This window comes from Salmo trutta, chromosome 13 (genome assembly GCF_901001165.1).
Source record: "Salmo trutta chromosome 13, fSalTru1.1, whole genome shotgun sequence".
In the NCBI taxonomy this organism is placed as follows: Eukaryota; Metazoa; Chordata; class Actinopteri; order Salmoniformes; family Salmonidae; genus Salmo; species Salmo trutta.
The window spans coordinates 63,409,559-63,437,003 of record NC_042969.1 but is presented as its reverse complement, the minus strand read 5'-3'; the positions used below and the strand labels follow the sequence as shown (position 1 = coordinate 63,437,003).

Genomic DNA, 27,445 nt, shown 5'->3' with positions numbered 1-27,445 from the left:
GTGTGTGTGTGTGTGTGTGTGTGTGTGTGTAGGGGTTAAAGCGCAGTGAGCAGAGCAGCATGTTGGAGCTCTTCAGACAGAGGTTACCCGCTCCACCCTCAGGGGCCGACGGAGGCCCCTCTCTCTCCTTCAGCACCCCCACCCCCGAGCAGGAGAACTCGCGCATACGCAAACTGGAGAAGCTCATCAAAAAGAGACTCTGAGCGTGCACACACACACACATCATCATACCACACACAAATTATTCCAGTAATTCATCTCAAATACTTTTTCTTGCTCTGTTCAATCATAACGGAGAATTGCAGGCAGAGTAAAGACATGATTGTGTCATTTTTGTTAGGAGCATTAATGACCCTAATGATTTCAAAGTCAACTGTCAGATTATGAAGAAACTTCCTCAGCTGCAGAGCTGTTGGCACGTATTACTCATTTACTTCTGTATTTCTTTTCTGCTTCTCTTTTTATGACACTAAATAACCAAGCTTTGTAAATGTTGTTAAATGTAGACTATCATACACACACTATGCATTTTAACAAAATGTGTTTGCACTTAGACTGAGCCACTAACTAAAAACGGCTTTAGGAGCAATTTGCTGCCGCTTTGGCACATTTCCTCCCAGTCCCAGACTGAGAACAAGGAATTGCAATGCGTTTGAAGCGAACATTTTCAGAATGTTCTAACTCTTTCAGAATGTTCTCCACTTCTCCAGTCCTGTGCCTTTGTGTGTGTTTCTCTTGGTTCCCTGATCAAGGGGAGGATGCAGTTAGTTAGGAGTTTGTATGTTTCCAGTGTCCCTTCACAACAGGAACACCCTGCAGGTGGATGGACCGCATCCTACCATGCATTGATGTCTCCAGGTTCAGTGGTTAAGCCCCCAGGTCCAGGACAGAGAGGATCTTGGGATTAACTATCTCCTCAAATAGACACGATTACGCATGAGACGTTAAGCATGTTCATTTATTTAAGCTCTATTTCCCTATGTAATTCCTTGCTGTAGAGTCCTCTGAGCGTTTTATAAATGTCAATCTGAAGTGTATGTATATTCGTCTGAATCGATTTGATGACAGTGAGGGAGAGTTGCAGTACTTTATAACAGAGGAACTCACGTTCACTGTTGTACAAGGATGCATTGTACAACATTATATTGATTTGTTTAAGATTTATTGTCTAAACTTTTTTTTATTTTCTGTTATTCCAGGCCTCTGTTTGACACTGACAGGCCTAGATTACCTGTCAATAATAATGAAAACTTACCGACACTACCGTTATGCTTGTTTACACTGAACTGCACTGGGGTCGGAACGCAATCATGGTTGCATTAAGACACTGTGTAAGATTGAAATACAGCTAGTTTTCCCGGAAAACATCCCTTTTCGTTCTCATGCTAGCTAGCAGTAGCCACTGCGCCCAGTTTGGAATTAGTGTCAGCCAATCAGCTCCTTTGTGGCTACTGCTAGCGAGCATGAGGATGGAAAGGGACGTTTTCTTGGAAAACTAGCAGTTTTTCGATTGAGCAGTGTGGATAAAGGTAAAATCTGGAGTACAGTGTCATATCTCTGCATTGAGGTATGTTTTCTAACCCATATCTCGCTCTGGCTCCACGGTGTGTGTAACCACGGTGCTTCATGATGTGTGTAACCATGATTGTGATCCAACCCCAGTGCAGCTCAAGCGTAGCGGTAGGGTTGGTATCTTCTGGCAAGTTGTCATTATGATTGACAGGTAATCTAGGCGTGTTTAGAGGCCCGGAATAACAACAGAAAATAAAAAGATTTATACAAATCTACAACAAAAAACATAATTATGTACAATGTATCATTATACAACAGTAAACATGAGTTTGTCTGTTAGACAGGGAATTACACTGAGAAGTTAGCACAATGATGCTAGTGGAGAACAATAATATATTATTGAACACAGTTGCTTTTCATACTGTCATTGAGCTAATTATTTCTACTGTTACTTGCTTCAGATAAAGTACTTATTGCATGTAACAGCAAATACTCTGGATCAGTGATCCTTTGAAGTGGTTCATACATACAGGAACATTTATTATTTGGTGGTGTAGCACAAGCTAAGGATGGGGTCTGAAGAATGTGTCTATCATCAAGTATATATTCTAAATCATTGTGGTTGAGGCATGAATGGTTGTTTTTGGATTTCATCCTTGGAAATCCTTATTCTCCCCAAGAGATAAATGTATGTATTAATATATTAATGCTATAATGCTTTTGATGTACACATTCCTGCCTTTAGTTCATAAGAAGAAAAACATGTTACTTTGTATTGTCAGTAGGGGTAGGCCATCATTGTAAATAAGAATTTGTTCTTAAGCTTGCCTAGTTAAATAAAGGTTACATTTAAAAATAAAAAAATAGGCTACTGTAGTGGCAACTGGTCAAAAACATGAATACTACAAGTGTGCCATCATGTTTTCCTTGTCGGCATGTTGTATCTCACACACACACACACTGCTCTCTATCCGAGTCCATAGGTGTAATCATTAGTCCAAACATAATTTTATATATATTGGACAAATTCATGTAGGCCCCTACCCGTTTCGTTCAGTTCGCTCCCGTTTAAGAAATGTTTTGCAACAGAATCGGCCCAATGAATAGGTCCAGTTCAGTTTGAACTTTTACCAGGGTATTTTCTTTCGGGGGGAGAGGGCAAAAGGAGAGTTCCCATGTTTCGTTTTGTTGCCTTTCATTTTTCCTCCAATCAGAGGTGAGGGTGCGTTTGAAAGGCGTTTCCTTTTCTCTATTTTATTGCAAAAAAAAAACAATGAAACTCTTTTGAAGGGAGAGAAGTTTGAAGACAGACAGGCGGTGACCATCTTCAGTGCCTTCTCATGTGTTCTTTTATACTTCAGTGCCCGTGACACAGCTTGATTTCACTATTTTGTCAACTTCAAGGCCAACGATTTAGGTTGTATCTTTGTTTCGAAGGGCAAAAACATATTGGGGGGGAGAAATGTTCTTTGACTTAAATAGTATGCAGTACAATTTGTCTGGACCGTAGCCTATTGCGAAGCAAGAGAAGTTGATGCAAGCCAATTGCCAACTTGCTTGATCATTGGGACGTTACCCAACGTGGAGGATCAATTGCATTCAAGGAAATACGCTTCTACGAATTACAAATAAATTTTACCTACAGTTCTGCAAACTAATCGCGCAGTAGGGTCGTTATTTTATTTTTTGACTTTTTTTGTAAAGCAATGGTGGGCAGACTAAACTTGCTGAATGTATGTGACGACGAGCCATTGGACATGAGTTGCAAAGCCGAGCGGGGACTTGACAGCCCGGACTCCGGACTACCCCCCAGCCCCAGTCCGAGCCACTGGCTGCTGCCTGATTGCGGGGATAAAGGTGCCATAAGCCCGGTGTCTGAAGACGAGAGGACAGGGTCATCCTTGGTACGTAGGCTGTCGCACGTTTCACTACAATTGTTACAGTAACTGATAAAATCCCGCTATGAAATTGTAAGACAAAGTTGTTGTATTGTTAAATTGTTTCTGAAATAGTTAGCCTCTGAATACGTTTCCCTGCATGGCCCGTAGTGAATCTGGGTCATGTCAATAGTAAATTGGGTCAGTAGCCTAAGCCAATCACATTTGCCACCTCCACCAAATATTTTCTCTTTATGCGAGTGTTGGCTGACTGCTTGCAGGTTCCAATTTTACCGATTGGATCTGTTCCTCAGCTGCACACGTTGTCCTACGGGGAGGGCATAGAACTTGATCCACTACCGTCCAAGGAAATACGGTATGCTGTTTTAAATGACTGCATGTAGGCTATGAATGTTTGTGTGGTTTGAAATTGGCTTAGCACTGTGTGCTGCATATGCCTCGTTATTGGTATAAATACATTTTTTTTTAAAGAAATGTGGGGACCACAGATCAAATGCTGCATTTATTTTTTTATTTTTTACTTCTGTCAGCCTGTGTGTAGGCCTCCTGTAGCCAAGGGTCTATTTCTTGTAGGTTTGCAGTGCTTGAAACCTTGCCACATTCCAGTTCTAAAACGATATCTAGCTGAACATGCAGTGAAATGACACTTGCCCAAACGTTGTCATTCCTAGATACACATCATCTGTCCACTATGATTCAGAGCGTCACTTTATCCACGACGTGGCCATGCAGCCCAGAGGACTGGGTCTGGAGAACTGCAGCCAGACGGTCCTGGCTGTCCCTCACAGCACCTGGAGACACTACAAGACCCAGCTCGACCTCCAGCCTCGCCAGCGGGCCCAGCATTTCCAGAGCACCACCATCGTCTACCCCAAGCACACTCGCACCAACTACACCACAGAGCTGAGCTACGACAGCCGCCGGCTAGCCAGGAGATTCTTTTCGAGCGTGGAGCTGGAGGCTGCTGACCGGAGTAGGCTACCCCATTGAGGTTAGGGGAAGGCTGGGCACGGCCTGAGGGAGAGATCCCTGGGCCCAGTGGGGCCCAACCATCCACCAGGATGGACCCAGGTTACACAGTCTATTAGTTTAGATTGGAAAGCATCGTAGCCCACATTTGAGTACCAGTCTCAAGAGGAGGGCAGAAGAATGAAGCCATATCTCTAGATCTGGAGTATCAAACAAATAGCAGGGACATCTGAGTGAGGCTGCCATCTACCAAAATGTTGATCCATTAGTAGCTAGTAGAGTTCTCTGGTATGTCAAAGTTGGATTCCTTTTAACCAAGTGTTGAACTGTGGACTGAGACAGGTGATGGTGTACTGTATACTATCACCATGGAGAAAACCAGATTTGGAAGTGAAGGATTGTTAGTGAAGTGTAGTCTAGACCATCACTGTCAACATTCTGTGTTTAGGCCCAACCATTGCAGTGGAGCTCAATGAACAATGATCCAACATTATAAGATTAAGGCAATAGTGGAGTTTCCATGTGATTTTTATAAGCATTTACATTTGTAGACATGGGGAGTTGTCAAATGACTGTCTATGACTGGGCTTCAAAATGTCTTGTCAAATCATGGTATTATGGTCTATTTGTTGCACAATGTTACTTACCACAAGCAGAATATATTTTCCTGGATAGTGTAACACCGAGCCATGTATAGAGATGTATGATCCTGGTGTAACACCAAACCCCATCTTAGTCTTGCCTAAACCAACATTGTCTACTGTAAGTATGGTCATGGCGCAGAAAGCCACAACTTTTTTCATATTGTGTAAAAGAGTTGCAAATTACAGCAAGTTCTGTGTTTTAAAGTTGGGACATTTTCTTTTCCACAGATCATTGCGAATTGAAGAATTTTGTATTAGTTGGTAATGAGTAGCAAGAGATTATCCAATGTGTCATTATTGTTTTCAGTTATAAAGTTTTAGAATTTTCCTAATAGTGAAGTCTTGTTCTTACTAACACCTTAGGGACTGTTCATGATCTTTGCTTATCCTCTTCTTGCTTCGAGGTTTCATTTAGTTATGCATTTATTTGATGCTAATAAACTCCTTTTGGTAGCCTAATAGATTACTATTAGGCTACCAAACACAGGTAACTTCCCTCAAGGTCCTACAAGGATACACATCTTGAGGGCCTGAATTGTCTTGAGATATGATATTGCTTTTAAAGCTCTGTTTTTAGTGTTTAAATGAAATAAAGACCAACTGTTTTATATCAGATTTGAGAAGTGTTACAATTATTTGATATGTACTCCAATGCCATAAGCATATTCAAAAGTCTTATCAGGATGTTATCTTTTGGTTATCAATTAGGGATATGCCTTTTTTAAATTGCCACTAGTTGAGTAAAGATGCAATTACAACGTTCCACCATCTCAGATTGAGACCGCTATGCCATCTGCAGGATAGAGAAGGTGCTGCACATACTGTATAACTGCACATAAAACCTATAGATTTATTCATGTGAAAACAGCCCCACCTAGATATTATGTGTAATTGCACCACTGCTCTCCAAGTGTCCCTTGAACGAGCCCAAGTAGTCCATCACCCCCTGCTGTGAGGCCAGGTACCGTTTCCTCCGGTTGGCCTTGTACACCTCTATCCTCTCTGCCTCGGCCACCGGATCCTCCAGAACTCCATCCCACCTCAGGCTCTCCTTGGCTGGGTTGTTCTGGCCAGCCTGGTCCCATGACAGTGGGGCTTGGTGGGTACCAGCGTCTGGCCCTGTCAACGTTTCCTCGTGTTTCATTGCTTCTCGCTGGGATTTATTGTTGCGGAGGCTGGTCAGACTTCTGGCCTTGGTCTTTTTGCTGTTGGAGCCTTTCAGGGTGGGTTTGGACCGTGTGGAGGAGCCTTTGACGACCTGTTGCTGCTCAGTGTTGGTGAGTTTATCTGCTGTGAGTGCAGGCCGGCAAAGTGCAGGTTAGTCTTAATTTGATACCAAAGTGTTTTGATTTCACAACACTATCACTCAACACATTCTCCCCTTGCAGGTCACTTTAGACTCTCACGTTTAGTGCCTTTTTAGCGACGAGGCAGGCATCAGTGTTTTTTCAAAAAATATATAAATATGCAGAAATAACTCAGCCATTTCCTTTTTACTTAAATTCTAATAGTTAACCTAATTTCCGTTTTTGACAACACAAGAAATGTAGTGTTAAATCATTGTACCATCTAAACCGCTGTGAAATATCAATAACCAAAAATATTGTGTTTGAAGCTGTTGTACAAAACCGAAAGTAAAACACACAAACGAAACTTCAGAACAGGAAACAGAAATGGCGCACATAACATATCTACCGCTTTCTTTTTTTCTTTGTTTACCTTTTATTTAATCAGGGAGTCAGACTTGCTTTCAATGAGAATGACAGATCTATAACTCCCATTTCTATGCGAATTTGGTCGGGTCACCCAAAAAGTTACATATTGCAGCTTTAACAAAATCTATGACAAAAACATAAAGGATCCATGTTGCGGTTACTATGATAACGTTATGGTAAAACAGGTAGGACTATAGGCCTACGCTAGGCATTTAAAACTAGATTTTGTGAGCGTCAACTAAACAAACCAACCTGCTGCATCATCGGAGTTTGAAGGCGAGCTCGGTCCTCTTCTCGTCGACCCACTCTTCTTTTTATCTTTTGTTTTGTCCTTTCTCTTCTTTTTCTTTCGCTTGCTGTCATTTGTAAGGCTCACGTTGGTAGACATCAGAGCATCATGGCTCCATACCGCCGCATCAACGTTTCTGCTGTGGTTCATTCTCTACGGATGCTTGGGCTAACTCGATACACCATCAAACTATTGATAGTTGATACATTGTCAACTGCTTTATATCGAAGTATACATAGGCCTACACTTTCTAAAACGGTTACACCGGCGTGAGTAATTGAAAAACGAGAACTTAATCAGATACTTTAAAGGTGTGCACTCCGATCCACTCTTCTCACATGGAACTTCTCCATGGAAACCGGAGGAGCACCATTCCCGAATTCCTGGCGTTCGTCTGACCTATTCTAGAATGATTTCTATGAGTAGTACAGTAAAACAAAGTATACAACAAGACACCATTATGACGTCTCTATGGAGGATCACGTGAGGAACTAGTGTTGCAGCGATTGATTACTGTAGTAACATTTTAACAACACTAGTTACTCACGTGATCTTTCACGGACACGAACCAATGAGACACGATCAAAACTATTCTGACGTCATAAGGGGAGTGACTTCACTCTGACAAGTCTGGGCAAAAAATCCATCGTATAATTGTTAATTATTGAACATTAGACCAGACCACAGGTTGGTGGCACCTTAATTGGGGAGAACGGGCTCGTGTTAATGGCTGGAGCGGAATTTGTGAAATGGTATGCGTTTGATGCCATTCCATTCGCTCAGTTTTGGCCATTAAGAGTCGTCCTCCCCTCAGCAGCCTCTGTGAACCAGACATATACCAGACAATAACGAACCATTATTGGACATTGGACTCCACGTAATTTATGAGTTAAAGAATCAGTCTAGCACACAGGAAAGACAACGCTTCCGGACAAGTCTCTAAATGTACTTGAGTGTCCCAGCCAAAGCCCAGACTTGAACCCGACCGAACATCTCTGGAGAGACCTGAAAATAGCTGTGCAGCGATGTTCCCCATCCTACCTGATAGAGCTTGAGAGGATCTGCAGAGAAGAATGGGAGAAACTCCCCAAACACAGGTGTGCCAAGCTTGTAGCGTCACACCCAAGAAGACTCAAGGCTGTAATCCCTGCCAAAGGTGCTTCAACAAAATACTAAGTAAAGGGTCTGAATACTTATGTAAATGTGATATTTCGCTTTTTATTTGTAATACCATTTCAAAAATGTCTACAAACCTGTTTTTGGTTTGTCATTATGGGGTATTGTGTAGATTAATGAGGGAAAAAAACAATTGAATCAATTGTAGAATTAGGCTGTAACATAACAAAAGGTGGAAAAAGTAAAGTTCTGAATACTTTCCGAATGCACTGTATGTATTGGATAACGACACAATCATTTGGGATTTTTTGGGCTTGGGACATAAAATGTCTGTAATATAGATCTCATAAAATGTCTTTAATGTAATGGCTCAGGTAGCATCATGCTTGAATTTTCATGCCGATCAAAGCTCTAATTAAATCCAGACGTATTTTTATGCTTTATAGGCTATGCTTTAGAATGACACTTCCGGTTTTGGTGGGAAATACCGGGTTACCCGGGAGAAAAGTGATTTATTCTAGGCATGGAACATTTGTAAAATATTCAACCCTAGTGTACAGGGGTCTTATCTTAATTTGATAATTCCGCTGTCACTGTGAATTTCCCTGCTCCACAGGAAATTCAAATGAGCCTTGTGATTTACATAAATTAATTGAGAACCTGAAGTTCTTTCTCTCTCGCTCAAACGCTAAAGCACCAGGCACAATACATGTTCTACTTCAATAGGTCCTACTAATGCGACATTCAAATGTACAAAAATGTATCTGAAATGCAGACATACAAATCAACAACCGTTGATTTCTGTAGCTTAATAACACAAGATCGATATTCGTCTCCACTACGACATACAGTACAAGTGAATATAAAATGCAGCCATATGCTTCACCTAAACTATAGCCTATCAAAAATAAATTTCCTGTTACATTTTTTACATTTTTAGTCATTTAGCAGATGCTCTTATCCAGAGCGACTTACAGTAGTGAATGCATACATTTCATACATTTCTTCTCCGTACTGGTCCCCCGTGGGAATCGAACCCACAACCCTGGTGTTGCAAACACCATGCTCTACCAACTGAGCCACAATTATCTTTTTTTTAAGATAAACAAATAACCTTCCTCAGGGTTATTTTACTCCTGTGACAAAACTGGTCAAATTAAGATCCAACAACTCTAGTGTGAAGTGTGGTTCAGGAAGCTTCTATTGTAGCCTTAAGCCACTTCTTAGGGAAAGGTGTCCCGTCAACGGGGCAGTTGTAAATCATGCAGCGGCGTGTGTCACGATCACAGATTTTAGAGAAACAACAAATATCGGTACATATGTGTCTTATATCGTCTGAAAGCTTAAATTCTCGTTAATATAACTGCACTGTCCAATTTACAGTAGCTAATACTGTGAAAAAATGGCATGCTATTGTTTGAGGAGAGCTCTTAACAACAAAACACTTTTTTCACCGTGATAGGTTTGATAAATTCCCCTCTGAAGGTGAAATGTGTACTTACATTCTGAAATCTTGCTCTGATTTATCATCCCAAGGGTCCCAGAGATAACATGAAGTGTCGTTTTGTTAAATAAAATCCTTTTTCATATCCTAAACAGGTCCATATAGCATGCACAATCGATTTGTATTTCCACTCGTTCAATTTGCAAAGAAAGGAATCTGTGACAATCTAATCTGTGACAACTTCCAGACTCACATTAAACATGTCCAATCCAGAATTAAATCTGGAATCGGCTTCCTATTTTGCAACAAAGCATCCTTCACTCATGCTGCCAAACATACCCTTGTAAAACTGACCATCCTACCGATCCTCGACTTTGGCGACGTCATTTACAAAATAGCCTCCAACACTCTACTCAACAAATTGGATGCAGTCTATCACAGTGCCATCCGTTTTGTCACCAAAGCCCCATGTACTACCCACAACTGCGACCTGTATGCTCTCGTTCGCTGGCCCTCGCTTCATACTCGTCGCCAAACCCACTGGCTCCAGGTCATCTACAAGTCTCTGCTAGGTAAAGCCACGCCATATCTCAGCTCACTGGTCACCATAGCAGCACCCACCCGTAGCACGCGCTCCAGCAGGTATACCTCACTGGTCACCCCCAAAGCCAATTCTTCCTTTGGCCGCCTCTCCTTCCAGTTCTCTGCTGCCAATGACTGGAACGAACTGCAAAAATCTCTGAAGCTGGAGACTCTTACCTCCCTCACTAGCTTTAAGCACCAGCTGTCAGAGCAGCTCACAGATCACTGCACCTGTACATAGCTCATCTGTAAATAGCCCATCCAATCTACCTCATCCCCATACTGTATTTATTTATTTATCTTGCTCCTTTGCACCCCAGTATCTCTACTTGCACATTCATCTTCTCCACATCCTACCATTCCAGTGTTTAATTGCTATATTGTAATTACTTCGCCACCATGGCCTATTTAAATAAAGGTGAAAAAAAAATTGCATTGGTTTCTTTGCAGCAATTCGACCATGAAGGCCGGATTCACACAGTCTCCTCTAAACAGTTAATGAGATGTCTGTTACTTGAATTCTGTGAAGCATTTTTTGGGGGGCTGAATCTGAGGTGCAGTTAACTCTAATGAATTTATCCTCTGCAGCAGAGGTAACTCTGGGTCTTCCTTTCCTGTGGCGGTCCTCATGAGAGCCTTTGGTGCTTGAGGGTTTTTGCGACTGCACTTGAAGAAACTTTCAAAGTGATTGAAATTTTTCCATTTTGACTGATCTTCATGTCTTAAAGTGACGGATTGTTGTTTCTCTTTGCTTATTTGAGCTCTTCTTGCCATAATATGGACTTGTTTTTTTTTACCAAGTAAGGCTATCTTCTGTATACAAAGCCTACCTTGTCACATCAGAACTGATTGTCTCAAACTCATTAAGAAGAAAATAAATTCCACAAATTAACTTTTAACATGGCACACCTGTTAATTGAAAGGCATTCCAGATGACTACCTCATGAAGCTGGTTGAGAGAATGTCAAGAGTGTGTAAAGCTGTCATCAAGGCAAAGGGGGGCTAGTTTGAAGAATCTCAAATATATTTTGATTTGTTTAACACTTTTTTGGTTACTACATGATTCCATATGTGTTATTTCATAGTTTTGATGTCTTCATTATTATTCTTTAATGTAGAAAATAGTGAAAAATAAAGAAAAACCCTTGAATGAGTAGGTGTCCAAACTTTTGACTGGTACTGTATATACTTGGAATAATGCCTTGTAATGCTTGTTAATGCTTGTAACTTAAACTTTATGCCTTGTATGTGAATCAATTCATTGTACATTGTAAATTAAATATCTGCCTTTGATATAGATAATTATCAGACCAATTTCTGCTATTCAATGTCAACTCATTGGCTAATGCTTGCTTATATATTTCAATTACATTGAACACAAATATAAACGCAACCTGCAACAATTTCAAAGATGTTACAGTTCATATGAGGAAATCAGTCAATTTAAATAAAATCATTAGGCCCTAATCTATGGATTTCACAACTGGGAATATAGATATGCATCTGTTGGACACAGAGGGGCGTGGATCAGAAAACCAGTCAGTGTCTGGTGTGAACACTATTTGCCTCATGCAGCGCAACACATCTCCTTCGCATAGAGTTGATCAGGCTGTTGATTGTGGCTTGTGGAATGTTGTCCCATTCCTCTTCAATGGCTGTGCGAAGTTGATGGATTTTGGCGGGAACTGGAACATGCTGTCGTACACGTCAATCCAGAGCATCCCAAACATGCTCAATGGGTGACATGTCTGGTGAGTATGCAGGTCACGAAAGAACTGGGCCATTTTCAGCTTCCAGGAAATGTGTACAGATGCTTGCGATATGGGGCAGTGCATTATCATGCTGAAACATGAGGTCGTGGCAGCGGATGAATGGCATGACAATGGGCCTCAGGATCTCGTCACGGTATCTCTGTGCGTTCAAATTGCCATCGATAAAATGCAATTCTGTTGGTTGTCCATAGCTTATGTCTGCCCATACCATAACCCCACCACTACCATGGGGCACTCTGTTCACAATGTTGACATCAGCAAACTGCTCGCCCATACTATGCCATACATGTTGTATGTCATCTGCAGAACATTTTAGAGAAATAAGATTTTTGTGCGTATGGAACATTTCTGGGATCTTTTATTTTAGCTCATGAAACATGGGACGAACACTTTACATGTTGCGTTTTTTTTCCCAGTTTATATTAGAGGTATTGAAGAAGGCACAGAATCATGTCTTGCATGTGAAGTAGCAACACAACCCCTGTCATTTCTCCCACCTGGTGGTGCTAGTGTGTAAGACGTGTTTTAAACTGATCCTTATTATGAATGAAATGTCCCCAAGCAGTAATTCTGTATGCCAGTTTTCATTATTCATAATCTATAAGGCACCTATGATTTGGTTGCCATATTGCCTGGTTCTGTGCTATACAATTTGCTACTCTTTAAAATCCTGAAAGCAAGTTTCCTAAAATGAATCTTAATATGATTAAATTAATAAACTAATAAGGCCTATTTCTCTCTCTGTTATTGTCAGTCAGAACACAGCATTCTGTGCAGAGTTCAGTCCAGGTTAATTTTAGTTGGTCCCAGATCTGTTTTTGTGCATCACAGTGAACATAGGAGTTGGCTAATTGTACGTCATAAACAGATCTGTGATCAAGCTAGATTCGCCTATCAGTTTATTGTTATTGAATCAGGATTGGGCAGTAGGGTGGGTTGTTTTTTCATTTGGATGTCAGAGACACGGATTGTGACCCATATGGCAGCCTATACCCTATATAGTGCACTACTTTTTACCAGAGCCTTGGGCTCTGGTCAAAAGTAGTACACCATACTGTATAGTGAATAGGGTGCCATTTGGGACAAATTCAAGGGTACCTGCTGTCTGGACTGCATCCTCGCTATCGGCTATGACACATTAGCGGTCTAACGCATCACACGTCTGGCATCATAAACAGCTACAGCAGAGACTCCATGACTCCTTTGAGACACAAAAACAATCTACTCGAGCTCAAACAAAATGCGTAGAAGCTGACGTGTTTAGGAATTGTCCCTGGTATTGAGGATGGTATTAGAGCCTGAGTTTTACTATGACTTGTATAAACTAGTAATATCCCCTCAGGGAGGAATACAGTTATTCTATTCTGTACAAGACCTCTCCTCACTTGCTGTTGGTAAGCTAGTTATTGCAAGCTATTTTTTGTTCTAGGCTACAGACATGTCTCTGAAATGTGGGCTTGAATCTGTGACCAGATGGTGTGTTTACAAAAATACATTTCTCTGTATGGTTACTTTGCCAAAAGCCTTTCAGGTTTGCTTCATCTCTCAAAAAGGAGAGATTTTTACAGACACGGCTGCCGTAGGCCTGAGGGGGTTTAGGTGTCTGTTTTGATGATCTATTAGATGAGAAAGGGCATGTTCTGGTATGAAGACTGTCTGCCATTTGTGACATATTTTTTATCAAAGCAATCACTGCAGGATTTTAGTATAGCATCATAACACTTCCATACAAAATAGAGTACCTCTTTATGTTCATGCTTTTACCTCCAGAGAATGACTTTCGCTGTCAATCAAAATACCCTCTTAAATCAGATCAGAAAGGACAGGCCCTAGTATGAAGCCATCTGTAAGGTATTTTTACCAAACCAATTGCTGCCTGTGGAAAATAAATCATGGCATGAGTAGCCTATATCTCTGATGGACTCCATCAGAATACATGGCCTCTAGTTTCTCTGATGGACTCCACTTAAGCACTCTGTCTGTAGATCAATGGAGGCATCATTTACATCCATATTGACTGTTTGGAGCTGAAGAGTCAACAGTTTGATGTGTGTCTGTCTGTCTAGCGCCGATCCTTTACTATGCCGACAAAAGACCACATTAAACACACAGTACACACCCTATCTGTGTGTGTCTCTCTGTCTGTATCTCACTTACTCATTCACTCCAAATGAAATGGTTAATGCATCCATCCAGCTGTAAGGCAGAAAGCCCAATCAGGCAGTAGTCAAGTGAAGGTCTGCTGTACTCTATGGTCCTATATAACCACCAGAGCAGGTGGAAGGGCAGCGGCTAATGGCCATCTCTGTGAAATGTTTGCTCTGCAGTAAATGGGGTGGTTTTACCCCCCCCCACTTCCCCTCTCCCTCCCCTCTCCCCCACCCCCCACTTGCCACTGGTCTGCCCTGCAGTAAATGCGGTGGTTTAATAAAACATATATATGTTTTATTGTCACGTACAATAGGTGTAGTGACATTTTTTTATTTGTTTTATTTACCTCCCCCTCTTTCCCACCAGGGCAGGGGCCATTAATGAAGTTACTCCAGGCCTAACGACACTCCAGGGGCCACTAATGAAGTTACTCAAGGCCCTGACGACAGTCATTGAGACCCTTAAAGTCCCTGCCGCAGCCTGAGATGATGGTGGTTGTCGCTGCAAAGTGCTCCCTGCCCTTCGCCCTCATTCACCAGAGCAAACACCCCTTCGCCTGGCCACTAATGTGCCAATTCTGTCTGGGGCTTCTGGTCACTCTTTCTATTTTTCTCCCTCCTTATCTTTTACTCTCTGTCTCACTATCTTTCCCTGTCTGTCTCGCTATACTGTTTTCTCTCCCTCTCTCCTCTTTCTCTCCCCTTCTCATGCTCTTTGTCCATTGGTCTGATAATAAACCTTGTTAAGAGACATGGTGAGACAGCTGCTTACACTGCAAGTGACAAACAAGCCCATCAATAGAGAGGGAATATGGTTTAAACACATTTACTTTGAAATATGTCCATAACGAGTTAAAGAGAGAGAGAAAAGGAAAAGGTTTGTGTTCACTATGGAGAGAGGAGTAAAGAGTCAACATTTCAGCTAGCTTCCTTAATGGAAACCAGTGTTTTCATTCTGTGGGTATCCGAAAATATTTTGACTAAGTGTACATTTTACACTGACTCGACATTTCGGGGCCATAGCGTGCCTGTGTGGTTCCTGCGCACCAGCCACCCCTGTCCCAATGACCCCACCCTACCCTGAAACGGATCCCTGTACTGTAAATACAGTAAGCTTTTACACGCTTCCCTTCTCCTCTGTGTCCCTTTAACAATAACTCCATTTAACAAGGAGAAAGTGCTTGACTGGCAACCGAGGAGTAACACAGTATATCTAAATTAACAACATAAGCTCTATGTTGCTATAAGGAAGTGAGGACCAATAGGAGTTTACAATGCCAGCTGGAGCTGGTCCTTTATTGGTCCAACTCTGGGGCTACGTCCCAAATACCACCCTATTCCCTTTGTAGTCCATAGGGCTGTGGTCAAAAGTAGTACACTATAGGATGACATTTGGGACAAGTCCTGGTAAGATCTAATGGAAATATACATTTATAATGCAACATAATCTCTAATTTTAAAATCAAATCAAATTACATTATTTGTCACATGCGCCGAATAGAAGCTGTTAAGGAGCCTTTTGGACCTAGACTTGGCACTCTGGTACCGTTTGCCGTGCAGTAGCAGAGAGAACAGTCTATGACTTGGAGGACTGGAGTCTTTGACATTTCTTTGGGCCTTCCTCTGACACGCCTAGTATAGAGGTTGTGGATGGCAGGAATCTTGGCCCCTGTGATGTACTGGGCTGTACGTACTACCCTATGTAGCGCCTTACGGTCGGATGCCGAGCAGTTGCCATACCAGGCGTGGATGCAACCGGTCAGGATGCTCTCAATGGTGCAGCTGTAGAACTTTGCAGTAATATAAGTCTCTCTCTATGCATGGTACTGTTTTCCTCTAAGGAGGTAAGGCATTGCAGTCCGTCTCCTGGAAAATTAGACTGAAAAGCTGGCAAATAGAACAGGATACTTTTCAGTAGATGCCCAGACATAAATTCCCCACTTGTCAGCTAATTGTCAATTTAAAGGGCTGTTATGTCTGCAATGTGAAGGAGATGAATGATTTTTTAGCCTCATAACCTTTCATGTTGTTTTACCTTGGTGACTACTGTAAATAATTTATGAAGGTCTCCTTAGCCATACCACTGGATGTAATAATAATCATATAAATGTTTGTGGTCGCTCTCATTATTATAATCCCATAGCCTTAAACTCTGACGACAACACCTGCAGCATCTCAAACCGTACAGTACAGTAGCTATTTGCAAGCTGACAAGGCTACTGTAAGTAAATCTTCTATATGTTATTCTATGCCCAACCCATTGAATTGTCAGGGGTAGCCAGAGCTAATGAACTCTAGGAGTGAGTGACAAGAGTAAGGAAGGTACACCCTCAGCCCAACCCACTCTCCTCTACTTGTCTTTCTCCTTTTCTTTCCAATTCCCATGGGATACCTAGTGCTGAGCTGAGTGTGAGTGACTAATCTCAAGGCAGGCATTTCTAGCTCGTTCTAGCTCTTTCTATGTGAAGTGGTGAGAGAGGGAGATAGAATAGATAGTTCCTCGGTTCAGAATCCAACACTGCCAGCCAGCCATTCCAGAACCCAAGAACCACAGTATGGGACTGAGTGTGCCAGTGGAGCCAGCTAGATGGTAAAAACATATTTACCCAGCTGCTTGCCTCTGTCTTCTGTTTTCTGTCCCTGTCCGGTCCCTCCCTGGCCTCAGCAATCCCTAAAGGCTGGGAACCAATCTTAGGAACAAATGTGGAGCTGTCTATACCAACTAGGCAACACTTGGGAAATCCCAGGTTGCCCAATTTCATCCTTTCTTGTCTCAAGGGAAAAAATACATTTCATCCCCTTTAGAGTCCTGGCTGAAATAAAAGCTTTTAGGACCAGACAAATTGGGTGAATTAAGGTTTTACTTTGATGTGGCCGATCTCTTTGAGCCTCATGTTTAGCTTGAATTTACAGTCAGCATAAGAAGAGAACATCTGTAGACTACCTGTTGATCTTACTAATGAGGATGCCCTTATGGTGTATTTCTCGGAACATAGTCAGGATGTATGGGCAATTGCCTCTGGCTAATAGGTCTTTTACAGTAGTCCATTTGCTAGACTCCACAATCAGCTACAATCCATTTAGTCACTACCGCTACAGGCATCTTTTCAGTGCTCATTCACTCATCCATGTGCTGTGGTTGTAGATCTAACATGAAGAGTTGGAGAGATTATAGGATAATTATGTTTAGGACAACGATACACTTTAAGATTCCACTAGTACGGTAAATACCATGGAAAGTCTCCTTCCTCTTCTATGATATCATAGTCGTGTCCAATATCTTGTCCTATGTTTGAGTGAAACAGAGGTCAAATCTGAAATGTCTCCCTATCCTATTCCCTAGCACTACAGGGAATAGGCTGACATTTTGGACTCAGCCAGAACCTTGGATGGGCTTTTAGGCTGGCTGCAGTGAGAGAGACTGTCACGCTACATGGCTGCTTACTGAAGTGGGAAAGGGTAGGGTGTGTGTGTGGAAAATTACAGCCAAACAGCAGTTAGCTGTGTAAAAACTACTAGTGCTGTTCCCAGCAGTGAACAGGGAACACAGATCTATGAATATCAAGTCGATTGTTATATACAGTGGGGGGGAAAAGTATTTGATCACCTGCTGATTTTGTACGTTTGCCCACTTACAAAGAAATGAGCAGTCTATAATTTTAATAGTAGGTTTATTTGAACAGTGAGAGACAGAATAACAACAAAAAAATCCAGAAAAACGCATGTCAAAAATGTTATAAAATGACTTGCATTTTAATGAGGGAAATAAGTATTTGACCCCTCTGCAACACATGACTTAGCACTTGGTGGCAAAACCCTTGTTGGCAATCATAGAGGTCAGATGTTTCTTGTAGTTGGCCACCAGGTTTGCACACATCTCAGGAGGGATTTTGTCCCACTCCTCTTTGCAGATCTTGTCCAAGACATTAAGGTTTCGAGGCTGAAGTTTGGCAACTCGAACCTTCAGCTCCCTCCACAGATTTTCTATGGGATTAAGGTCTGGAGACTGGCTAGGCCACTCCAGGACCTTAATGTGCTTCTTCTTGAGCCACTCCTTTGTTGCCTTGGCCGTGTGTTTTGGGTCATTGTCATGCTGGAATACCCATCCACGACCCATTTTCAATGCCCTGGCTGAGGGAAGGAGGTTCTCATCCAAGATTTCACGGTACATGGCCCCGTCCATAGTCCCTTTGATGCGGTGAAGTTGTCCTGTCCCCTTAGCCGAAAAACACCCCCAAAGCATAATGTTTCCACCTCCATGTTTGACGGTGGAGATGGTGTTCTTGGGGTCATAGGCAGCATTCCTCCTCCTCCAAACACGGCGAGTTGAGTTGATGTCAAAGAGCTCCATTTTGGTCTCATCTGACCACAACACTTTCACCAGTTGTCCTCTGAGTCATTCAGATGTTCATTGGCAAACTTCAGACGGGCATGTATATGTGCTTTCTTGAGCAGGGGGACCTTGTGGGCTCTGCAGGATTTCAGTCCTTCACGGCGTAGTGTGTTACCAATTGTTTTCTTGGTGACTATGGTCCCAGCTGCCTTGAGATCATTGACAAGATCCTCCCGTGTAGTTCTGGGCTGATTCCTCACCGTTCTCATGATCATTGCAACTCCACGAGGTGAGATCTTGGCCGAGGGATATTGAGAGTTCTTTTGTGTTTCTTCCATTTGCGAATAATCGCACCAAATGTTGTCACCTTCTCACCAAGCTGCTTGGCGATGGTCTTGTAGCCCATTCCAGCCTTGTGTAGGTCTACAATCTTGTCCCTGACATCCTTGGAGAGCTCTTTGGTATTGGCAATGGTGGAGAGTTTGGAATATGATTGATTGATTGCTTCTGTGGACAGGTGTCTTTTTTACAGGTAACAAGCTGCGGTTAGGAGCACTCCCTTTAAGAGTGTGCTCCTAATCTCAGCTCTTACCTTTATAAAAGACACCTGGGAGCCAGAAATCTTTCTGATTGAGAGGGGGTAAAATACTTATTTCCCTCGTTTTTCTGGATATTTTTGTTGTTATTCTGTCTCTCACTGTTCAAATAAACCTACCATTAAAATTATAGACTGATCCTTTCTTTGTCAGTGGGCAAACATACAAAATCAGCAGGGGATCAAATACTTTTTTCCCCCACTGTAGATGTTCTACAATCGTCATGTACCAAGTGTGTTATGGTGGGCCGATTGAGACAGATAGACTGTCAATCAATAGATGACAGGTTTTGTGGCTATCAATGTAAGGATGATCTCAGTCTACTCTGATGGACTTCACTTCAGCTCTCAACAAATCAATAAAGCCTCATTTATCGAACATTGATTTGTTGAAGAGTCAACGACAATGAGGCATACAATCATTATGATTTCTATCTGTGTCTATTCTGTATCTATGATATCTCCCCCATCTCTGTCTTACACACACACACACACACACACACACACACACACACACACACACACACACACACACACACACACACACACACACACACACACACACACACACACACACACACACACACACACACAGAGCCTCTTGGTACAGTTTTACTTATTCCCTCAGAGGCTTGAGGGCTGAATTAATTAGCTATTTTTGGAAAGTTGAGCTTGCCAGCCAGGCCATTTAGAACCGTTCACGTGTCATTGGGTGATGGATTGAACAGGATACATAGCCTCTGTAATATGGTTGGAACAGAACAGGTCTACCTCTGTGATGACAGTCTCTTCCTCCTGTCTTTTTCCATTTTATTTGTACTAATTCTGGTGTTCATCACCAAAACACGTCATTTAATTAAGGTCATCCTGTTTTTCCTTTTTTCTGTGTATTTTCCCTGACCATCACCTTTTCCTTGCATATTCACTGACTGGCAGATAGAAATCCAATGAAAAACAGCTCTATTACGTTTGGCATTAAACTGGGATTCATCTTTTGTGAATCAGTGCTTTCCCCCTGTATGCTATGTGTACACAAATTAATTAGAACATTATTAGTGACACTATTCCCTTTCCCTTTGTTTTGGAACATCTTATCCATTTTAAATCAGCGTCCGGTTTTATCTTAATTTCATGCCTATCAAACACAGGTTTGGCTGCTACTAGACTCTAAGAATACAGCTAGGCTTTGACCACAAAAACAACACCCAAAGAGTGTCTGTTTCCTGGACAACAGTGTTTTTAGTATATTAATTAATGGTAGTGTGTGGATCAAGTGACATGCAGCCTTTGTACAGTTCAATAGTGTAAAGTACTTAAATAAAAATACTTTAAAGTACTATTTAAATAGTTTTTGGGGTATGTGTACTGTTTATATTTTTGACAACTTTTACTTTTACTTCACTACATTCCGAAAGACAATTATGTACTTTTAAGTCCATACAATTTCCCTGACACCCAAAAGTGCTTGTTACATTTTGAATGCTTAGCAGGAAAGGAAAATGGTTCAATCCCGAATGCCTCTGATATGGCAGACACACTAAACACATGCTTTGTGTGTTTGTGTCCCATACTTTCCCTTTTGATACTTAAGTATATTTTAGCAATTACATTTACTTTTGATACTTAAGTATATTTAAAACCAAATACTTTTTTACTTTTACTCTAGAATTTTACTGAGTGACTTTCACTTTTACTTGAGTCATTTTCTATTAAGGTATCTTTACTTTGACTAAAGTATGGCAATACGGTACTTTTTCCACCACTGGTACTATTTATTAGGACTTCAGTGTCAGGACCAACAGACCTGAGATCAAATACTATTTGAAATCTTTCAAATACTTTTTGTATTTGCTTTAGCCTGCCTGGAGTGGCAGAGGGGTGGAGTTTGCACATTTGTGACCACTTTTATTGGTTCCATTGCATCAGGCAAGCTCAATCAACCCCAGCTAACATATTTGAAATTATTTAAAATAATATTTGAACACTGGAAGGCAGTATATTTGAATAAAACAGAGTAATAAAATGTGGCCTGGACCTTGTCATTATTCATGACAGTTGTCAAATATCCTGACTGTTCTCACTACTTATAAACGAAAGGATACATGGGACATTTTGGGGTTTGCGATCCTGACCTGAACCGAGGACTCGCTAGTCCAAATAAGGCTGTATATCTTTCCTTTTCTGTCATCCTTTCACTTTCTCTGTGTGCCCCTTCCTCCTATCTCTGTTTCCTTATATCTCTTAATTTCTCCCTTTTCTGTCTCTATTTCTCTTAATCTCTCTCTCTCCATCCCTCACGCATCCTTCCCTCCACACTGCCTGTTCTTGTCCTTGGGAGAGTCATATGAACATTGAGAGCGGCTCAATTCCCTATCCATTACACTGTGTGTCTGTTAGTGTTCAGGGTGCTCTGTGCTTGATGTCACAATGGCCACTGTTGCTAAGCTTGAATTTTCCAATCGTAAAGATCCTATGAAATTACTTGCCTTTTAATTTAGTATTCAAATTCCTAATTCTATGTTTCTTCACCATTATTCTTGATGATGCCATTGGCTGGCTGATTGGCTGGCTCATGTCATTCTCATTACACCCAATGTTCTTTCCTCCAATGTTGCAATTAAAAAACAAACCATAACATCATCAATTTGGTGCATTCTGAAGAATCACAATTTCTGGTCCTTGCCTTCAATTTCTCAGTATACGTTCAGTAGCTGTGTCTCAGTCTCAGTTGTTTATGTAGCTAGGAACATTGTGAACCAGATAACATGAGGCTCATCAAGATCAGATGTCCATGGCAACCTCACATATACCAGTGAAATGGAATCTGACACAGCAGGGGTGGGTGGCAGGTTGGCATTTACAGGTAGACAAAGGCAGAAGGATCCGTAGAGGTGTTGTGCTGATGGCGTACCATGGTGGGCAGCAGGGTTGTTCACCTGTAGAGGTGTGTGACTGTAAGATTATTAAGGATAACTACTGTCTTATTGTGTGTGTGTACGCATGTGTGGGTATGAATTTGATGAACCATAATGTATAAGCCATTATGTAAATGGGGTTGGAGTCATGTTGTCATGGTTGCTGTGTGGCCACTGCTTTAGGAGGGACAGCAGAACAGACAAACACACAGAAACACCTGGGGTGCTCCTCTACAGACCTTTATTTATAGACCTTCTGAGTAGTCAGTCTTTAGGATGACGAGGGAGCAGGGCGGTGGCAGAAAGGCAGAGAGATGATAGATTGGGAATCCCACTGGAAGCCCTGTGCCCTTTGGAGCAGTTCAGTCACCTCTGTGCAGGAACACAGTTGTTATTGTTGTCCTGTCTGGTCTAGGGACTTTATGGGAACTGTGTGGACTTGAGATCGGCTGAAACTACACCGGATGACGTGTGTGTTGTGTGTGTGTGTTTACATCTTTCCATGGAGTCCACCCTTTATTGTTAAGGTAATCAAACCCCCGAATGAGAGCAGCTGTCTGAATGCATATAGTTCTGTACAGTTCTGTATATTTATGTACCAGGTTCAACTGGGTGCCATATGGTACACCCTCATACTGTAACAGTATTTCCTAGAGGGGAGAATCTGTGTGTGAAAGCCCAGGAAGCGGTGTTCACTGAGGCAAGAAGCTGAACCTCCAGTGCGTCACACACACTGTGTATAGCCACCGCCAGAGTCCCCATTCAGACCTCGGATGTTCTGTGAAACCATGTGTGAAAATGCTTAAGACAGGAGACATGATTCCTTTCCCATTTTCATTAACCTTCATTTATCCAGGTTATACTCACTGACATCAAATCTAATTTGCATGAGAGACCTGTATAGACCATAGATAGAGCCAATGACAAAATATTTTTTACACAGTGGCCAGTCTGTGTTATCTTCACAACAGTTATCTCCTTCAGAAAAATACTTCAGGTTGGACAGGATGTCATTCCATTAAACTTAGGGGCAGTATGGAAAAAGGAATAACTTTTTGACCTTATATGCTGGGTGGGTCACCCATTAACTGTGTGTGAAGTCCAACAAGATCTCACCGTTTTACCAATTTGTCTTTTGACACCCTGGGTTGACTCCTGCTTAGCATCGTTCTGTTTATTCAAACCTCACATTTCAAAGTTAAGCTTTTGGATAGGGTTGAAACATTAAGGGCTCTATTCAATCAGGTCCGCTTCTCCTAAAGTGACCTCTCCTTGTCCTAAAATGTGAGACTACAGTCACCTCTAACAAGTAGACCTAGATGGTTTAGGAAATACAGATGTTTAAAACTAGATCCCTCTCTCAGTCATGGAGTCTTTTCTCTCTAGTGAAGCATGGCATAGTGGCAGATAGAATGAGAGTGCTTTGACAGAAAAGTGCATTTAGAAGAAACAACTTAGTCTTGCAGAGAGAGAAGCTATTTCTTTCCTCTTTAGCCTCAAGGTTCAGAGGCTCATTCTCTCCATCCAGTTCCAACCAGGTTTAACAGGTTCAACGAAATTAAGTTCCAGGCAAAACCTCATTATTTACTGAAAAAATAAGTTCCTAGGGAAATGTAAATGTTCAATTATTTTTGCTGTAAAAACGGTGGCCATGTTCCTTTGTTGTTATAGTGGGATGGATGTTATCTAATGCATTGTGTGTCTGTAGAATGGGCTTGTGTGGGTCTATTCTTTTCAAGGGAGAGACTGTTAAGGGCATTTAGGATGAATGCCCTTTTTTTTTTACTTCCTTCCTGTCATTCACTGTTGTGATTCACTTTATTTTGAGAACGCACTAAAGCTCTTGGGGATGGATTTGTCATCACTGTTTAACTGACTGGAGAAAGCAAGACAGGAACAAGGACAGCTCTAGATGCAAGGTTCACATATTGTAGTTTGCACTCAGAAATACACCATATGTGATAGATGGTCTATAGGGTTGTAACAGGCTTTGTACATACCCTCCACAAACAGTGCCTTCGGGAAGTATTCAGACCCTGTCCCGTCAAGGGGTCTGACTTCTTTCCGAATGTACAGTACATATCATGACTGCCTGACACTTCTTACAACACATCAGGATCAGCATGTCAGCTGCAACACATCAGGATCATAGGTTCTGTTACTGACCCAGCCTCCATGGAAGAACTAGAGAACCTAGATGATCTCCAAGAGGTCAGAACACAACATATTCTGTAGCGGGACATATAAGGGGCTGTCATCATACCATTCAGTTTAAACTGAAAGATGAGAATCAGGGGTTTTCTAAGATATTACCCTGCCCTGCTCTCATTTACTGGAAGTAATTTATTATGAAGCCAAGAGCAATGATATAAAGCATAATGAACAAAAACTTTGGAGCACTTTAAATGTAATTATGGGCATAAAGACATTCAACTCCATCTTTCATCGAATCAGATGACTTATTCATCACAAAACCATTTGATGTAGCCAATTATTTTAATGATTACTTAATTGGCAAAGTGGGCAAACTTAGGCAGGAAATGCCAACAACAAACAGTGAGCCAATGTACTCATGCATAAAAAAAAGAAAGAAAGAAAAGCATTGTAAGTTAGAATTTTGTAAAGTTAGTGTGGGAGGGGTGGAAAAAATGTATTTTTATCGATCAATAGTGACAAACCTGGCATTGACAACTTAGATGGAAAGCTACTGAGGATGGTAGTTGACTCTATAGCTACTCCTATCTATCATATCTTTAATCTGAGCCTAGAGGAAAGTCTTTGTCCTTAGGCCTAGAGGGAAGCCAAATTATTTCCGCTACCCAAGAGTGGTAAAGTGGCCTTTTCTGACAGCAGACCTATCAGCTTGCTGCCAGCTCTTAGCAAATTGTTGTAAAAAATTATGTTTGACCAAATGCAATGCTATTTCTCTGTAACCAAATTAACAACAGACTTTCAGCATGCTTATAGAGAAGGGCACTCAACATGTACTGCACTGACACAAATGACTGGTTGAAAGAAAATGATAATAAGAAGATTGTGGGAGCTGTACTGTTAGATTTCAGTGCAGCCTTTGATATTATTGATCATAATCTGTTGAGAACTTATGTGTAATGGCTTTTCAACCTCTGCCATGTAGTGGATTCAGAGCTATCTATCTAATAGAACTCCAAGGGTTTTCTTTAATGGAAGTTTCTCTAATGTCAAACATGTAAAGTGTGGTGTACCGCAGGGCAGCTCTCTAGGCCCTCTTTTCTATTTTTACCAATGACCTGCCACTGGCATTAAACAAAGCATGTGTGTCCATGTATGCTGTTGATTCAACCATATAATGAAGCTAATGAAGTCACTGAAACCTTTAACAAAACTCTTTGCAGTCTGTTTTGGACTTGTTGGCCAGTAATAAACTGGTCCTGAACATCTCTAAAACTAAGAGCATTATATTTGGTACAAATCATTCCCTAAGTTCTAGATTCAGCTGAATCTGGTAATGAATGGTGTGGTTGTTGAACAAGTTGAGGAGACAAAATTATTTGTTTGTTACCTTAGAATGTAAACTCTCATGGTCAAAACATAAAGATTCAATGGTTGTAAAGATGGGGAGAGGTCTGTCCATATTAAAGAGATGCTCTGCTTTTTTGACACCACACTCTGCAATGCAGGCTCTAGTTGTATCTTATCTTGATTCATGTCCAGTCATATGGTGAAGTGCTGCAAAGAAAGACCTACACTGAACAGAAATATAAACGCAACATGTAAAGTGTTGGTCCCATGTTTCATTAAAAGATCCCAGAAATGTTCCTGATGCACAAAAACCTTATTTCTCTAAAATGTGGTGCACAAATTAGCTTACATGTGGCATATCAAGAAGCTAATTAAACAGCATTGTCACGGATATGTAGGGCAGGAGGAAGGAACAGAGTAAAATGCAGGATATGATTGTTCGGTAGGCCGAAGTTTATTGACACCCAACACACTAGGTGAATCAAAAGCACGGGGATCGCACAAAACCCCAAAAGGGAAACAGGTAATCCAATAAAGAGGAAAAAATACGCACGGGGCGCGGCCGGCTGGAATCAATACTCCAATATATAAACGCTGGAGAAATAACACAACGTACAACCCCACTGCCCACTGACAAACAGATAATCCCGCACAAAACACAAACCCAAAGGAACAAACTAAATACCCCCCCACTAATGACAGAAAAGGAAACAGGTGCGGACCTAGACAGACAAAACACAACGAACACAGAAACATAGATCGGTGGCAGCTAGTAGACCAGCGACGACGACCGCCGAGCGCCGCCCGGCCGAGGAGGGGCACCATTTTCTGTGGATACTGTGACACAGCATGATCATTACACAGGTGCACCTTGCATGGAGACAATAAAAGGCCACTCTAAAATGTGCAGATTTGTCACACAACACAATCCCACAGATGTCTCAAGTTTTAAGAGAGTGCTCAATTGGCATGCTGACTGCAGGAATGTCCACCAGAGCTGTTGCCAGATCATTGAATGTTAATTTGTCTTCCATAAGCCGCCTCCAACGTCATTTTAGAGAATTTGGCATTACGTCAACTGACCTCACAAGCACAGACCATATGTAACCACACCAGCCCAGGACCTCCACATCTGGCTTCTTCACCTGCAGGATCATCTAAGACAAGCCACCAGGACAGCTGATATAACTGAGGAGTATTTATGTCTGTAATACATTGAATTTGTGGGGCAAAATTAATTCTGATTGGCTGGGCCTGGCTCCCCCATGGCTGTGCCCCTGCCCAGTCATGTGAAATCCATAGATTGGGGCCTAATTTATTTATTTAAATTGACTGATTTCCTTATATGAACTGTAACTCAGTAAATTGTTTGAAATTGTTGCATGTTGCGTTTATGTTTTTGCTCAGTATAGTTAAGCTGCACCTTGCCCAGAACAGAGTGGCACGTCTTGCTTTTCATTGTAATCAGAGGGCTAATATGAATACTAAGCATGCCAGTCTCTCTTGAGGAAAGTTGAGGAAAGAGAAAGGGAGAGGGAGGGAGAGTGGGAGAGAGGGAGGGAGATCGTAAACTGAAAGAGAAGCTATCAGGAAAGGAGGTCAACAAAGCTGTCTGTGTGGTTTGAGAGAGAGGACAGTTTAAACGTGTTGCAGGGCAATGATAGAGTTGGTTACAGCATAAGTACATATAGTATAGGCTAATACAATGCTGTGTGTTGGTTGAGGTAAAGAGGAGTAGAAACCATGATGACGGAGTGTAATATCTGTATTTCACATTCCTCAGTTTCACACCAGAGGATTCCTCTAAAATATTGAAGAGGAGAGGGGAGTTTGTTTTTGACGATAGTGTGTAGAATGCAGAATGCTCTTCCTCAGCCCAGTGGAGCATAACAGGTCTTAAATAGGGGTATTTCAAATATCTGTGTTAAATAAGACAGTAATGTTCAAAAGAACATCACATAAAACACTTCCAAGGAGGGTGTTATTCTTCAAATAAAGACAGAGAAGGCC

The 27,445-nt window shown here is 41.6% G+C and overlaps 3 protein-coding genes across 5 annotated transcripts in view; 2 read left to right on the top strand and 1 right to left on the bottom strand.

Annotated features, from left to right (window-relative positions):
- Positions 1–2,412, top strand: part of LOC115206277 (vacuolar protein sorting-associated protein 53 homolog) — a 34,903-nt gene extending 32,491 nt beyond the window's left edge. For both annotated transcript variants that reach the window (XM_029773044.1, XM_029773045.1), the window contains exon 22: positions 33–2,412. In XM_029773044.1, the coding sequence (XP_029628904.1) occupies positions 33–203 (171 nt within the window). In that variant the 3' untranslated portion in view covers positions 204–2,412. The remainder of the gene's footprint in view (positions 1–32) is intronic.
- Positions 2,413–2,641: 229 nt separating this feature from the next.
- On the top strand, positions 2,642–5,636 carry rflnb (refilin B). 2 transcript variants are annotated; one of them, XM_029773047.1, is made up of 3 exons: positions 2,642–3,416; positions 3,704–3,765; positions 4,082–5,636. In XM_029773047.1, exons 1-3 carry the CDS (start codon positions 3,219–3,221, stop codon positions 4,398–4,400), a joined length of 579 nt encoding a protein of 192 aa, XP_029628907.1. In that variant the 5' UTR covers positions 2,642–3,218; the 3' UTR covers positions 4,401–5,636. The 2 variants fall into 2 exon arrangements, with proteins under 2 accessions (XP_029628907.1, XP_029628906.1); XM_029773046.1 differs by having other exon boundaries at positions 2,650–3,416; positions 3,671–3,765.
- Positions 5,637–5,849: 213 nt separating this feature from the next.
- On the bottom strand, positions 5,850–7,542 carry c13h17orf97 (chromosome 13 C17orf97 homolog). The gene is made up of 2 exons (XM_029773048.1): positions 6,991–7,542; positions 5,850–6,313 (listed from the first exon to the last, which is right to left on the bottom strand). Exons 1-2 carry the CDS (start codon positions 7,175–7,177, stop codon positions 5,898–5,900), a joined length of 603 nt encoding a protein of 200 aa, XP_029628908.1. The 5' UTR covers positions 7,178–7,542; the 3' UTR covers positions 5,850–5,897.
- Positions 7,543–27,445: the final 19,903 nt, after the last annotated feature.

Coding starts and splice junctions, on each gene's coding strand:
- rflnb (XM_029773046.1), top strand. CDS start 3,219: ATGGTGGGCAGACTAAACTTGCTGAATGTATGTGACGACGAGCCATTG. Junction 3,417..3,670: donor AGAGGACAGGGTCATCCTTG/GTACGTAGGCTG, acceptor GACTGCTTGCAG/GTTCCAATTTTACCGATTGG. Junction 3,766..4,081: donor CTACCGTCCAAGGAAATACG/GTATGCTGTTTT, acceptor TGTCATTCCTAG/ATACACATCATCTGTCCACT.
- c13h17orf97 (XM_029773048.1), bottom strand. CDS start 7,177: ATGAACCACAGCAGAAACGTTGATGCGGCGGTATGGAGCCATGATGCT. Junction 6,314..6,990: donor AAACTCCGATGATGCAGCAG/GTTGGTTTGTTT, acceptor CTGCACTCACAG/CAGATAAACTCACCAACACT.